Genomic DNA, 13,905 nt, shown 5'->3' with positions numbered 1-13,905 from the left:
GAACATCCCTCCATGGCTTCTGCATCAGCTCCTGCTTTCTGACCTGCTTGAGTTCCAGTCCTGCATCCTTTGGTGATCAAAAGCAGTATGGAAATGTAAGCCAAATAAACCCTTTCCTCCCCAACTTGCTTCTTGGTCATGATGTTTGTGCAGGAATAGAAACCCTGACTAAGACAGGGTCCAACCTTGTCAGATAAGAACTCTGGTACCCTGTACTGAATATGCCACCCTTGCTTATTCTTCATAGTAGTAACAGGAGAAGGATGTGTTTTTTAAAGCAGGCTCTTCTCTAGAGAACTGACTAGTCACTGCTTACACCTCTGCCAAGTACACATCTAAAGAGTCTCAGAGAAATGCTTTGTGCATTATGGGTGAACTGCTTTCTGTTTATGAATTAATAAAAGGAAAAAATAAGGTGTATCATTAATCTTTTGTTTTTGTTGGATATTTTCTTTATTTACATTTCAAATGTTATCCCCTTTCCTAGTTTCCCCTCTGAAAACCCCCTATCCCCTCCTCCCTCCCCCTGCTCACCAACCCACCCACTCCTGCTTCCTGGCCCTGGCATTCCCCTATACTAGGGCATAGAACCTTCACAGGAACAAGGACCCCTCTTCCCATTGATGACTGACTAGGCCATCCTCTGCTGCATATGCAACTAGAGCCATGAGTCCCACCATGTGTTTTCCTTGATTGGTGGTTTAGTCCCTGGGAAGTCTGGGGATACTGGTTAGTTCATATTGTTGTTCCTCCTATGGGGCTGAAAACCCCTTCAACTCCTTGGGTACTTTCTCTGGCTCCTTCATTGTGGACCTTGTGTTCTGTCCAATGGATGGCTGTGAGCATCCACTTCTGTATTTGTTAGGCACTGGCAGAGCCTCTCAGGAGACAGCTATATCCATTTATCTTAAGAATTTCATAAATTCATTGTTTTTAACAGCTGCATAGTACTCCATTGTGTAAACGTACCACATTTTCTGTATTCCTCTGTTGAAGGACATCTGGGTTCTCTCCAGCTTTTGGCTATTATAAATAAGGCTGCTATGAACATAGTGGAGTATGTGTCCTTACTACCTGTTGGAGCATCTTCTGAGTATATTCCCAGGAGTGGTATTGCTAGGCTTCTGTCAGCAAGCTCTTGTTGGCATCCACAGTGGTGTCTGGTTTTGTTGTTTGTTTATGGGATGGGTCCTCAGGTGGGGCAGTCTCTGCATGGTCATCCCTTCAGTCTCTGCTCTGAACTTTGTCTCTGAAAATCCTTCCATGGGTATTTTTTTCCCCCTTCTTGAAGGATCGAAGTATCCACACTTTGTTCTTCCTTCTTCTTGAGTATCATGTATTTTGCAAATTATATCTTGGATACTCTGAGCTTCTGGGCTAATATCCACTTATCAGTGAGTACATATCATGTATGTTCTTTTGTGATTGGGTTACCTCACTTAGGATATCCTCCAGATCCATCCGTTTGTCTTAAGCATTTCATAAATTCATTGTTTTTAACAGTTGTATAGTACTCCATTGTGTAAATGTACCACATTTTCTGTATCTATTCCTCTGTTGAAGAACATCTGGGTTTTCTTCAGCATTTGGCTATTATAAATAAGGCTGCTATGAACATAGTGGAGTATGTGTCCTTACTACATGTTAGAGCATCTTCTGAACATAGTGGAGTATGTGTCCTTACTACCTGTTAGAGCATCTTCTGAGTATATTCCCAGGAGTGGTATTGCTAGATCTTCCGGTAGTACTATGTCCAGTGTTCTGAGGAATCACCAGATTTCCAGAGTGGTTGTACCAGCTTGCAATCCCACCAACAGTGGAGGAGTGTTCCTCTTTCTCCACATCTTCATCAGCATCTGCTGTCACCTGAGTTTTTGATCTTAGCCATTCTGACTGGTGTGAGGTGGAATCTCAGGGTTGTTTTGATTTTCATTTCCCTGATGACTAGGGATGATGAACATTTTTTTAGGTGCTTCTCAACCATTCAGTATTCCTCAGTTGGGAATTCTTTGTTTAGCTCTGTACCCCATTTTTTTTTAATAGGGTTATTTGGTTTCCTGGAGTCTAACTTCTTGAGTTCTTTGTATATATTAGATATTAGCCCTCTATCAGATTTAGGATTGGTAAAGATCTTTTCCCAGTCTGTTGGTTGCCTTTTTGTCCTAGTACACTTCTTTACATCATACTTTCTTGTACCCTGCATAAAAAAACCACAACAAAGGGTAATAAACACTTTTGATGAATCTGCATTTATATTATTACCACCATCCTGGTTATGTAAGAGTCTGAAAATCAGTGAAGGAAGATCCCAGACTCAGATAGTGTGCAGAGTGTGCAGAGACAAAGTGTTTTTTTTTCTGCAGAATCAACCAGCATGAGGGGGTTCAGCCATTCTTCCAAATGGCAACCCTAGACAAAGGCATTCTGGTCTAATCCTTCTAGAGCTCCTGGAATCTCTAATGTGATTGGCAGGGGCCAAAGTGGTGACATTGGTATAACTTTGATTGGCTACTATATTGAGAGAATGAGTTAGGTAATCTAAAATTTCATTGATGGGTGCTGGGAGGCCACAGAGATTGGCTTCAGATTGGCTTGTTCCAGGTGGTAAATGGTCTGCATTCCTATGTCTTGAATGTTTAGCCACAGGATGAGATAAGGCCAGCCAGCACTGTAGGCCCATCCGGAGATAAGATATTTTCTCATTCTTCTGGTTATCTCTAGGCTATTGGGAGGAGGGTTTATGACCTTCTTCCTGGAATTTTTGGTCTGTTCCTGGAGCTGGTGACCTATGGCCTTTTTAAAATTAGGCCTGGTCCTAAAATGGAGACAAATGGGGTTTATGTTGTCCTTTCAATTATTAGTGTATGAATTCTTCACAGTTTAGGTATTCCCAATGCTGTCATCTAAGTGAAAATATCCTGTTATTTTAAATGTCCCTTCTTGACAAAACAAATAGCAAAAAAAACTGCAATGTTATGGATAACATTAGTGTAGAAGCCAATTCATTTCAACAGAATGAGATCTGAGATTCAAGTCTTTGATAGTACTTCACAGAAATGCAAAAGACTTTGTTTGGGGAATGAAACTTCTGTCCTGCCTGATTGGTGGTCACTTCCATGCACCTGTAACATATGTTGAAATCACATATCATCTAGTTAGACAGAGTGAACAGAAAACTGGATGACTTGAAGAAAGGAGATATAGTCTAGGAGCTATGCTTTATAAGTCTATTGTTTTCCTTTTTATTTTAAAATGTTCATACTATGGAAAAAGATCATTAAAGAACATTAGGAAAATGTAAAAACATGAAAACAAGTCAATTATTCTATGTAGCAATAGTCACTACTTATTAGGCTTTTTCATATATGTCTCTATATACATATATTTTTCTCAAAATGTTCTTACATTTCTAAAACAGAGTACACTTTAAAAACAGATTGGAGAAAAACATGTAGTAACATTTATCACCTTTTCTAGGGAATAGAAGTAACTTTTGTTTACTTAGAAATAAATTTTAAAAAATATAAATGGTGATAAGGGAAAGTTACCAAGAGTACTCATGAGAAATAGCTGAAAAAAAAAAAAAGAAAGAAAAGAAAAGAAAATTAAACTCTGGGTTTCATCTACTTTAAAATTTCTTTGTACCATGCTCAATATTTTAAAAAATGAAATAAAAGAACTGTCAAAAAACTTACCTTTGAATAAATTCAGAATACTTTATATTAACTAAAAAAGTACAACCTTTAAGAAGCTATGTTGGAGCCAGGTAAGAGAGGTAGTGCTGGGGTAGACTGCAAAACAGGGCAGCTTATGACCCTATAGAAACAAAAGCTAGAATTGATTTACAAACTGTTCTCTGTAAAGGAATGATAAATCACTGAGATTGATATGTTTACATTGATTTAAATATTACGTTACAGAGTTCAAAACCACTCAGAAAAGACTACAGACTCAATCCAGATTATAATTAAAATTTATTTTATTTTAAAGGCAGCAGATTTAAAGCTAAATTGAAGGTGTGACCATCCAGAAGGGGTAAAGGGAAGGGTTTTTAAAGGTGGAGACCACAGTTATCTTGTTTCTGTGAATGTGTAGCTGTATGAGAAGCTATTTTACTCCCCTCAGCTACATGAGTCTCTCTCCCCTTGTACATAGCAATAAAGGAGCTGTATCACTCCCGTGTATGTAGCAGTAAGTGAATTTTTCAAAAGCCAGATCAAGTGGTTAATTACCGTACAGCACTTACACCACTCTAGGGAAGGTACAAGATGATAGAAGTTCATCCTTGAGGAATTTAGGGCAGAGGCTAAATGTACTAAGAAGGTACCTGGTATAGAATGGGGTTTCCTTAGCCATCACAATTAGGCAATGTGTTTGGAAATATAAGTATCTTAACATTACATAGCGACTCATAAATATTTATAAATTATATGTTATTTTTTAAAAAAAAACATGACTAGTTAACACTTATGTTAGGGAGGCAGCTTAGCACTTAAAGCCCTTACACACAACCAAAAGGAACTGAGTTCAGATTCCCAGAATCCCTCCTGTAACTCAAGCCTCAGAAGGCTGTGAGAAATATCATTTCTTGAGCAAACTGGCTATTGAAACTCTCTGTATCAGTGAGCTTTGAATTTGATTGAGAGACCTTGTAGTTTGAATATGCTTGACCCAGGGAGTGACACTATTTGGAGGTGTGGCCTTGTTGAAGTAGGTTTAGCCTTGTTGCAGTAAGTGTGTTACTGTGGGCGTGGGCGTTAAGACCCTCATCCTAGCTGCCTGGAAGTCAGCCTTCTCCTGTTTGCCTTCAGAACAAGATTTTAAACTCTCATCTCCTCCTCCACCATGCCTGCCTGGGCACTGCCATGCTCCTGCCTTGATCATAATGGACTGAACCTCTGAACTTGTAAGCCAACCCCAATTAAATGTTTCTCTTATAAGAGTCACCTTGGACATGGTGTCTGTTCACAGCAATGAAACCCTAACTAAGACAGAAGTCGGTATCAGAAGTAAGTATTGTCATGATAGGCTTGACCATACTTTTCTTTGGAAGAATGTAGATTTGGGGACTTTGGGTTTGGAAAGCTTTGGAATGCTTTAAGTGGAACTTAATGGGCTATCCTAGTAGAAATATGGAAGACTGGTGCTGAGGGTGATTTGCACTGTTGAAGTCTGACTCTAGAGGTTTCAGAGGAGAAGAATTCAGTATGTGGCCAAGAGACTGTTACTGTAAAATTTTGGAGAAGAATGTGTCTGCTTTTTGCCATTGTCCAAATAGTCTGCCTGAGGCTAAAGTGAAGAGATTTAGATTAATTGCTTTGACAAAGGAAGTATCAAAACAGCCTGGTATAAATTCTGTTGTGTGATTACTAAAGTTCACTCTTAGTTTTGATGAAGCACAGCAAGATCTAAAGGGAAAAGTACAAAATGTATAGTAATAAAGGGGCACCAGGAAGTGAAATGGAGCTGAATGCTATGCTTAAGAAGATGTACAGATTAAGGGAGTGGTGACTTTGGGGCAAGATCCCACCCAGCGAAGCTAGGTCCAAATATGATGGTAATACATCTTAATCCAAAGAGACAGAGGGAAGCAGATCTCTGAGTTCAAGGCTAGCCTGGTATAGAGAAAGTTTCAAGTAGAGAAAAGCTTCAGTCCAGGCATGGTGGTACACACATTTGATCCCAGGATTCAGGAGACAGAGCCTTTTAGATCTGTGCAAGGTCAGTCTACCAAGCAAGTTCCAGAACAGCCAAGCTTAGGCCATGAAGGAGTTGGAAAACAGAAAGCTGGTGATAATTTAATAGAACAAGTTCAAGCTCTAGCAAGCATCAGAACTCAGCAGCTTCAGCCATGTGGCTCTGCCTTTAGAGTCAAAATTAGAAGGGACTACTAAGACAACTGATGCTGGTTAGCTGGAGCTCAGAACTTAGTGGTGATTAAGAAGAGACCAGTGACTGAAGTGAAATCTTGCAAGTGTTTTGTGAGAGCACAAAGAATCTATGTTCCAGAGATAGCCAAAGTTGTACCCGCTGCTGCAGCTGGACTTGTAGCATGTAAGAATCACCCAGGTGGTACTGGTTTTGAGTGTATGAAGCAGTCATGGAGAGCAGCTGATGCTTGGCACTGTGAGAGGCTAGGGAAGGCCTAGTACTGAAGGTGTCATGTAAAGAAGATGAGGCTTGGCACCATGAAGAGAGCCTATGAGAGGCTATTGAATCCTACTTGCAGCAGAAAAGCCCAGCATATTGGAGATGCCAGTACCATGGGATGACCACCAAAAAAAACCCCACAGCAGCAGCAATGGATTGGAGTCAACCAGAGCCTAGAGTGCTACAGAGGGCAGAGCTGGCGAAGTGTTGAAAGTCCTTTGGAGGAGTCCAGAAGATCATGTGTGGATTCCAGACACTGGAATAAGAAGCTGAAACATTGAAGTTGCCTTGGAGACCCAAACATGTTCGAGATGCCAGAGCTGTAGGATATCTGCTGAGAACTGCTAACAAAGTGGAACCAGCCCAGGAGAAAGAAAATTTGTTGCAGTCAACAAAGATGAAAAAGGAGTTAGAGATCTGAAGACCTTTTTGACATCAGACATGAAGATGCAGAGTTTAGAGTTTGCCCAGCTAGCTTACTGTCTTGCTTTGGGGATTACAGTTAAGTGATTGGATGAATCTCAGAAAATACTTTGGACTTTGGACTTTTAACATTGTTGAGGCTGCTATAGACTATGGGGACTTNGGAAGTTGGACAAAATGTATTTTTTATTATGCTATGGCTAGATATGGCCCCCATAGACTCATGTTTTAACAAGCCTTTGGGGGCCAGGGATTGGAATATGGTGGTTTTAATATGCTGGCCTAGGGAGTGGCACTATTTGGAGGTGTGGCCTATTTGAGTAGGTGGGTCACTGTGAGTGTGGGCTTTAAGACCCTTATCATAGATGCCTGGAAGCCGGTCTTCTCCTGTGCTGTCAGAACAAGATTTTAAACTCAGCTCCTCCTTTACCATGCCTGCTTTGACACTGCCATGCTCCTACCTTGGTGACAATGTGCTGAACCTCTGCACCTATAAGCCAGCTCCAATTAAATGTTTTTCTTATAAACATGCCTTGGTCGTGGTGTCTGTTCACAGCAGTAAAACCCTAATTAAGACAGACCTTACCTCTGAAGATGACGTGGGGGAGTAATTGAACAAGATTCCTGGGGCTGGAGAGATGATTAAAAGCACTTGTTATTCTTACATAGGACCTGGAATTTAGTTCTTGACACCCACATGGTGGCTCCACTCACAACCATCTGCAACTCTAGTTCCAGGAAATCCAACACCCTCATCTGTTCTCTGAAGGCACATGTATACACATGGTATATATTCAGTCAAAATACTCATAGATTAAAAGTAAAGATATCTTTTTTAAAAAAAATTAATTCATTTTTTACACTCCATATTCCATTCTCTGCCCCCCATCCACCCTCCGACTGCTCCACATCCCATACCCCCCCCCCGCCCTGTCTCCACGTAGATGTCCCCACCCCCCACCTCACCTGACCTCTATACTCCCTAGGGCCTCCAGTCTCTTGAGGGTTAGGCATATCATCTCTGAATGAACACAGACCCAGAAGTCCTCCACTGTATGTGTGTTGGAGGCCTCATATCAGCTGGTGTATGCTGTCTGTTTGGTGGTTCAGTGTTTGAGAGATCTCAGGGGTCCAGATTAATTGAGACTGCTGGTCCTCCTACAGGATCAACCACAAGCCTCAAAAGTACATAACTGCCGGGCGTGGTGGTGCACTCCTTTAAGCCCATCACTCAGGAGGCAGAGGCAGGCAGATTTCTGAGTTTGAGGCTAGCCTGGTCTACAGAGTGAGTTCCAGGACAGCCAGGGCTATACAGAGAAGCCCTGTCTCGAAAAACCAAAAAAGAAAAAAGAAAAAAAAGAAAAGTACATAAATGGACATACACACAAAGAGGTATGCATAGATGTGTGTATGAACGAACACATATGCATGCATATCAAACATATACATATGAAAAATTGAAACAAGTGTTCCTGTATATTTAACTATTATATGTATATAGTAATATTTTGAGCTATGCTCATCATCTCAATAAATGTCAGAATCTTTCTGGATATTGAACAAAAGGTTTGCATATAATTTTTGCTTGTTTCTGTGTTTTAATAGCTTCGTTAAAGGTGTGTTATATAATAATTGGTTTGACACTGTCCTGGTTAGTTTTATGTCAGATTGACACAAGATAGAGTCACTTGAGAGGAGGGAGCCTCAATTGAGAATACCTCAATAAGATTGGGTTGTGAGCATGCCTTTAGGGCACTTTCATAATTAGAGATTGATGTGGGGGTTGAGGGCCAGCTATTCTTTTGGGGCCACCTCCAGGCAGATAATACTGGGTTCTATAGGAAAGCAGGCTGAGCAAGCCATGAAGAACAAGCCAATAAGCAGTGTTCTTCCATGGCCTCTGCACCAGCTGCTGTTTCCAGGTTCCTGCACTGCTTGAGTTTGGGTCCTGACTCCCTTTGATAGTGATGTAGAAGTGTAAGCCAAATAAACCCTTCCCTCCCCAACTTGCTTCTTGATCATGGTATTCTGTCCTGGCAATAGAAACCCTAAGATAGGCACCATAAGGATGAGACAGCTATCAACTTGATTTTAGATTATGAAGGATAGGGGAAGAAAAAGGCCTATGCAAAGTCCACTAACCACCACCACCACCACACACACATACACACACAAATGGAACTTTAGCACAAAAAGATATTAGAGAATTCTTGAAAGTTTGTAATATAATATATTTACCCTTTACATGTCTCTTGCATAAGCATGGGGACTTGCATTCAGATTCCTAGAACCCGCATAAAGAGTCCAAAAATGCCTGAAGGCCAAGAGATGGAGAAGTAAAGACAGGAAGATTCCTTCGGTTTGCTGGCTCAATAAACTTTAGGTTCAGTCTGCCTGAACCTAAAGTAATAATAAATAATTTGGAGAGTGTGGTGGTTTAAATTAAAATGGCCCCCATAAGCCCATAGGGAGTGGCACTATTAGGAGGTGTGGCCTTGTTGGAGTAGGTGTGGCTTTATTAAAAGAAGTGAATCACAAAGGGGGGTGGGCTTTGAGGTCTCAGTTTAAGCCAGGCCTAGTGACTCAGTCTCTTTTGCCTGAGGATCCAGATTCAGAACTGTTAGCTCCTTTTCCAGCACCATGTCTCCCTGCAAGACCCAGGTAAATATTTTCCTTTATAAGAGTTGTCATGGTCATGATGTCTCTTCACAGCAATAAAACCCCAACAAGACAGAGATTGACCAAGGAAGACAACAGGTGTTGACCCCTGGCCTCTACAACCACATACACACTCATGCATGCACACTTACCTGCATGCACAGGTGCACACACCCAAACTGACATGTACATTCACAACATACTATGAGTACAAAAACATAAAGACAGATGTAAAACCAAAATGGATAAAGTAAGTGTCCTTGTGAGAACCATCCTTGTTTCTGTACTGGTTTTGTTTTTGTTTGTTTATTTGTTTGTTTGTTTGTTTTACCTGAATTCCTAAAGATGAAATTAGATCCTGATCCACTATGCAGAAAAGTTGGCTGGCCTGTTTACTGTGAGGAAATACCATGACCAACACAACTCTTATAAAGAAAAACAGTTGGAGCTGTCTTACCTTTTCAGAGGTTCATTATCATCATGTCAGGAAGCATGGTGGCATGCAGGCAGACATGGTGCTGTGGAAGGAGCTGGGAGTTCTACATCTGAATCCACAGGAAACAGTCAGAGAACTGGTTTGAGCTTCTGAGACCTTAAGGCCCACCCACTAGTGACACACTTCCTCCAACAAAGTCACACCTACTCCAACAAAGCCACATCTCCTAATAGTCCCACTCCCTGTGGACCTAGTATCAAACATATAAGTATAGGGACCATTCCTATTCAAACCACTATACCCACCCTCTGAAAACAATGTAGACATAATTCCCGAGACACACAAAAAGCACCTAACCCTGATTTCTCCACCACTTAAATGCTCCTCCATCCCACTGTCTTACCGCCGCCCTTCAAAAAGCATACAGGAAATTAAGAGTCCTATTTTGGTCCACACCCCCAGCCCCCCTCCCTCTCCTTGCTTCTCTTTGACAGTTTAACAAGATATTTCCCGTGAACTGGAAAAAACACCAAATTTGAATCCTCCTCTCCTTCATCCAAAGGTTTGACATTTGTCAGGATCCTGGGATGTTCACAGTCAACACTGTCATTGAAAGCATTCCTAACCAGGGCTAAAACATAATAGCTCTACTTCAGGAGTGTGCTTGCAATGCTTGCCACAGAGAAGTGCAGCAACCATGGGGGTGTGTGTGACTTTAGAAGCTGAGAATCCAATGGGAAAACCTTTGAGATTTGAGGATTGTGAGATGAGGCTGTAAGAGAATTCAAATGAGGAAAATATAAGTACTTGTCCTAATCAGATGTGACTAATGCCAAATACAAGTCTGAGGCAGCCTCCTGATAGTGCTTTAGGTCTGTTTTTAGGTTCCCGCACTTTTATTCTTCAAGTTCAGAGCAATGATCACAGGGCCAAAAAGTCTTTCCAGCCTTCCAGAATAAAGCGATCTCCTTGTATATGTAAGCCAAGGTACGTTCTAGTTGGTAAGCACACCTTAGAACCGCTATAGAGCCTCTGAAGAAGGAATACTGAGCTGCATCAGTAGGAAAACAGCCCTGAAAGGAGCACAACCCTGACACGCAGCTAAAGACAAGGCTTGTGCCATCCAAGGTGAGGAGTGCAGCAAAGCTGCAGAGGACTTGGGAGCAATGCAGCTAGGTAAGGAAGGAGCATAGCAAAGTGGGACAATGGAAAATAGTTGAGAAGCCCAAAATTCCTGGCGGGAGCGCAACCTCTTGGCCCAGCCCCTTGAACTGAGGCCCCGCCTTACTGCCAGCCGATTGGCCTAGCTAGCGCTACCAGTCACCAGCCTGCCAGGAGCGGCCTGGCCACGCCCACTTGTTGTGTCGCTCAGCACACTTTAGTTTCAGGATTGTTGCGTCTGTTCACCTATCTCAAAACTTGCTCTCTGGCTTCCTGGCGCCCAGTTTCCCTTTCAGTCTGGTAACATGATGGCGGCGCCTCTTATGGCAGACTCAACGCACCCCCGTCGTAGAAGGAAGAGCTACACTTTCTTCTGGTGCTCCTTGGGCATCTATGCTGAGGCCCTTCTGTTTCTGCTGTCTCATTTATCTGGTACGATCCAGGAGAGAGGCTGTGTCACAGGGAAGCTGGGAGGAGTTAGTTCAGGAGTTCCTGGTAGAGTTCTCTTAGGGTTGTGCAAATGTGTGAGTTTTGCTGTGACCATGGAGATCATGCAATCCTCATCCCCAAAGTGCAGATTTCCTTAGTAGGCAGTATTTAAGGGGTGGGCAGCCTGAGTGGAGGGAGGGGTAGATGTTCACCTAGAGCTCCACTGCGTCAGTAGCAGATTGCGTGGCTTATGCTGTGGGCAAGCAACTCTGGGTTTAGAAGGGAGGGAAAGTCACACTTGGCCTGCTGTAAGTCAAATTTCCTTGTTGCCCGAGGCAGTATGGGCTTGGTTTATAAGTGGCTATTTTGTTTGACTTTACAATTTTATTAGACTTTTCCCACCACATAGTGTGTTTAATCTTATTCCTTACATTCCTGCTCCCTGCTTGGAATTATTGTCCATTCCTAGCCAAAGCAGTCAGTGTCTAACTCTATTACCAAATGGCTCTGAGATATTATCTTCCTTTACAGATAAAGTCATAGCAGAAAAGGACAATCTAGACATTACTCCTGAGACAAGAGGTATAAGTAATACTCTGGTTTTCACCTTAGCTCATGAACTAAAACTCAAGGTTTATTCCACCACATTTGGATGGTGTTTCATTACATGGAATAAATACTATACATGGTTACTTATAAAATTTACACCAAGAACATACTTCTGTTTTCTTCTGTTTTGCAACACACTGTGTTTGTAACTGATATATACATAATCTTGTTCATGTAGTCTGTATGTATTTCTATATTTTTTTCTTATCAGTACCCATTCAGCATCTTTTGCCCTCTATGTTCCAGACTCTGTGCTGGTCCAGAGGATGGACATGTTGGGAGACAGTGACAAACCAGTCTTGGTTTTGTGATCCGCTTCCATTGATTGTTCACACACATATATGTATCGTAATGTAAGCAGGCACTTTATTGTGCTGATAGATCCCTAGTGGCAGATACATAGTATCTGATCTATAAATATTTGCTAATATTAACCAAAGCAAATATTAACCAAAGCTTAACATGAAGGACAAGAACCATGCTCTGGAGTAAAGGAATATGCTTCTCTGACTGGATTTTAAAATGACTGAGGGACAGAACAAACAACAATCCAAACTCTTGACACTTTAAACCACTGGTTTGTTACTGTTTTTCCTATATATAGAATCTTCTCCTGATATTACATATTTGACTATTCTCTTCAAACTTAGTTGGAATGTTACCTCCCAGGGAGACCTCTTCTGACTATCCTCAGTAGACATAACCCAACGTAACCCATCTCTCAACTTGCAATCACACCTATAAAACTGGCTTTTCTGTTCTCTACCTCTCTGAATAGGAAGGCAAGAGATATTTTTTCTTCACACTAGTGACTCCAAATGTTTTTTGGTTTTTTGTTTTTGTTTTTGTTTTTATTTTGCCTTAGTGTTCTTGCTCTTACAAAACTCAAGCACCAGAATGTTAAATATATTTGGCCAATGCATGGAGCACAGAGAAGATTCTTCCTGCTTGCAGGAGGAAAGTTCTTTCAAGAACTTTGCTTTTGAATCAATCGCTATAAAAATTCACTTCACAAGGAATAGAAGAGGCAGGTACTAGCATAATAGGAAACCAATGGATTTTTAAAAAGAATAATGTTTGGGATGAGCTAAAAGTTTAAGAAGATTCTGCGGTTATTTGAAATCTATTAATCAAATAACCAGATAAAATGGATAGGATATAATATAAATGAAGGGAAACAAGATAAAATCTGAAAATCAAAATATAGATTGAAACCTGGAAAGCATAAAAGGAAAAATTGTAGGTAAAATTAAAAGAGAATAAGGTCTCATTTTTGGAACAACTCAATTTGTGAGGAAAGTGGTTTATAAGTGGACAGTGCTCATCAGGAAGAGAATCTCTCACATTTTGAGACTGAAGTCCTTCCTTCAGAAGAGTGGCTGCTTCTTTGAACAAAACTGTAGTCTCCTGTTATATCTGCTCTCTTAGGCCTGTTTTAGGTCTTGCTAAGATCAGTAAATGCTTACACTTTAGTATCTCAGTCTTTACTCTGAGTGCTACAATGCAGGGAATAGTCTTTATGTGGTCAACTGGTGAGTTATAAAATACTAGTAAACAGTCAAAAAGGGAAAAAAAGAAATAAATGTCTCTCCTTTCTCCAATATATAAATTTTTAAAGTGACTATTTTCATTATAAAAATCATGACAATATAATCCCTGCAAGTGTCTTTGTTGTACTCTTATGTTCCTGAAATAAGCTGGTACTGGACATTGTGGCCACATGATAACTAGATTTCATCTTAGCTATTAAACACAGCTACATGTGACCTATCTGAAACACCCTGATTGGGGATAGCCCAAAGAAAGGGAACTGAGTGCTGCTTCCAGAGTTGAAGCACAAGATGTTCCCTCCAAGTCTCTTTAAAAAAGAGGAGAGTTACTCAGCATACATAGCCAGGAACTGGACTGAGGATTACAGTAAGCAAAGACATTCCCGGATGGAACACTGCTGACCAGTAGTTACTTAATTTGACCAGAGAGAGAAAGAGAGAGGGGGGGGAGGGGAGAGGGAGAGGGAGAGGGAGAGGGAGAGGGAGAGG

At 41.2% G+C, this 13,905-nt stretch overlaps 1 protein-coding gene across 1 annotated transcript in view; it reads left to right on the top strand.

Annotated features, from left to right (window-relative positions):
* Positions 1-11,066: 11,066 nt before the first annotated feature.
* Cd46 (CD46 molecule) overlaps positions 11,067-13,905 on the top strand; it is a 34,724-nt gene continuing 31,885 nt past the window's right edge. The window contains exon 1 of the mRNA XM_029538761.1: positions 11,067-11,260. Coding sequence (XP_029394621.1) covers positions 11,134-11,260 — 127 coding nt within the window. The 5' untranslated portion in view covers positions 11,067-11,133. The remainder of the gene's footprint in view (positions 11,261-13,905) is intronic.

The sequence above is a fragment of the Mus pahari genome, chromosome 5, assembly GCF_900095145.1.
Source record: "Mus pahari chromosome 5, PAHARI_EIJ_v1.1, whole genome shotgun sequence".
In the NCBI taxonomy this organism is placed as follows: Eukaryota; Metazoa; Chordata; class Mammalia; order Rodentia; family Muridae; genus Mus; species Mus pahari.
Note: the sequence above shows the minus strand (reverse complement) of the source record. Positions and strands in the feature narration are given on the sequence as shown.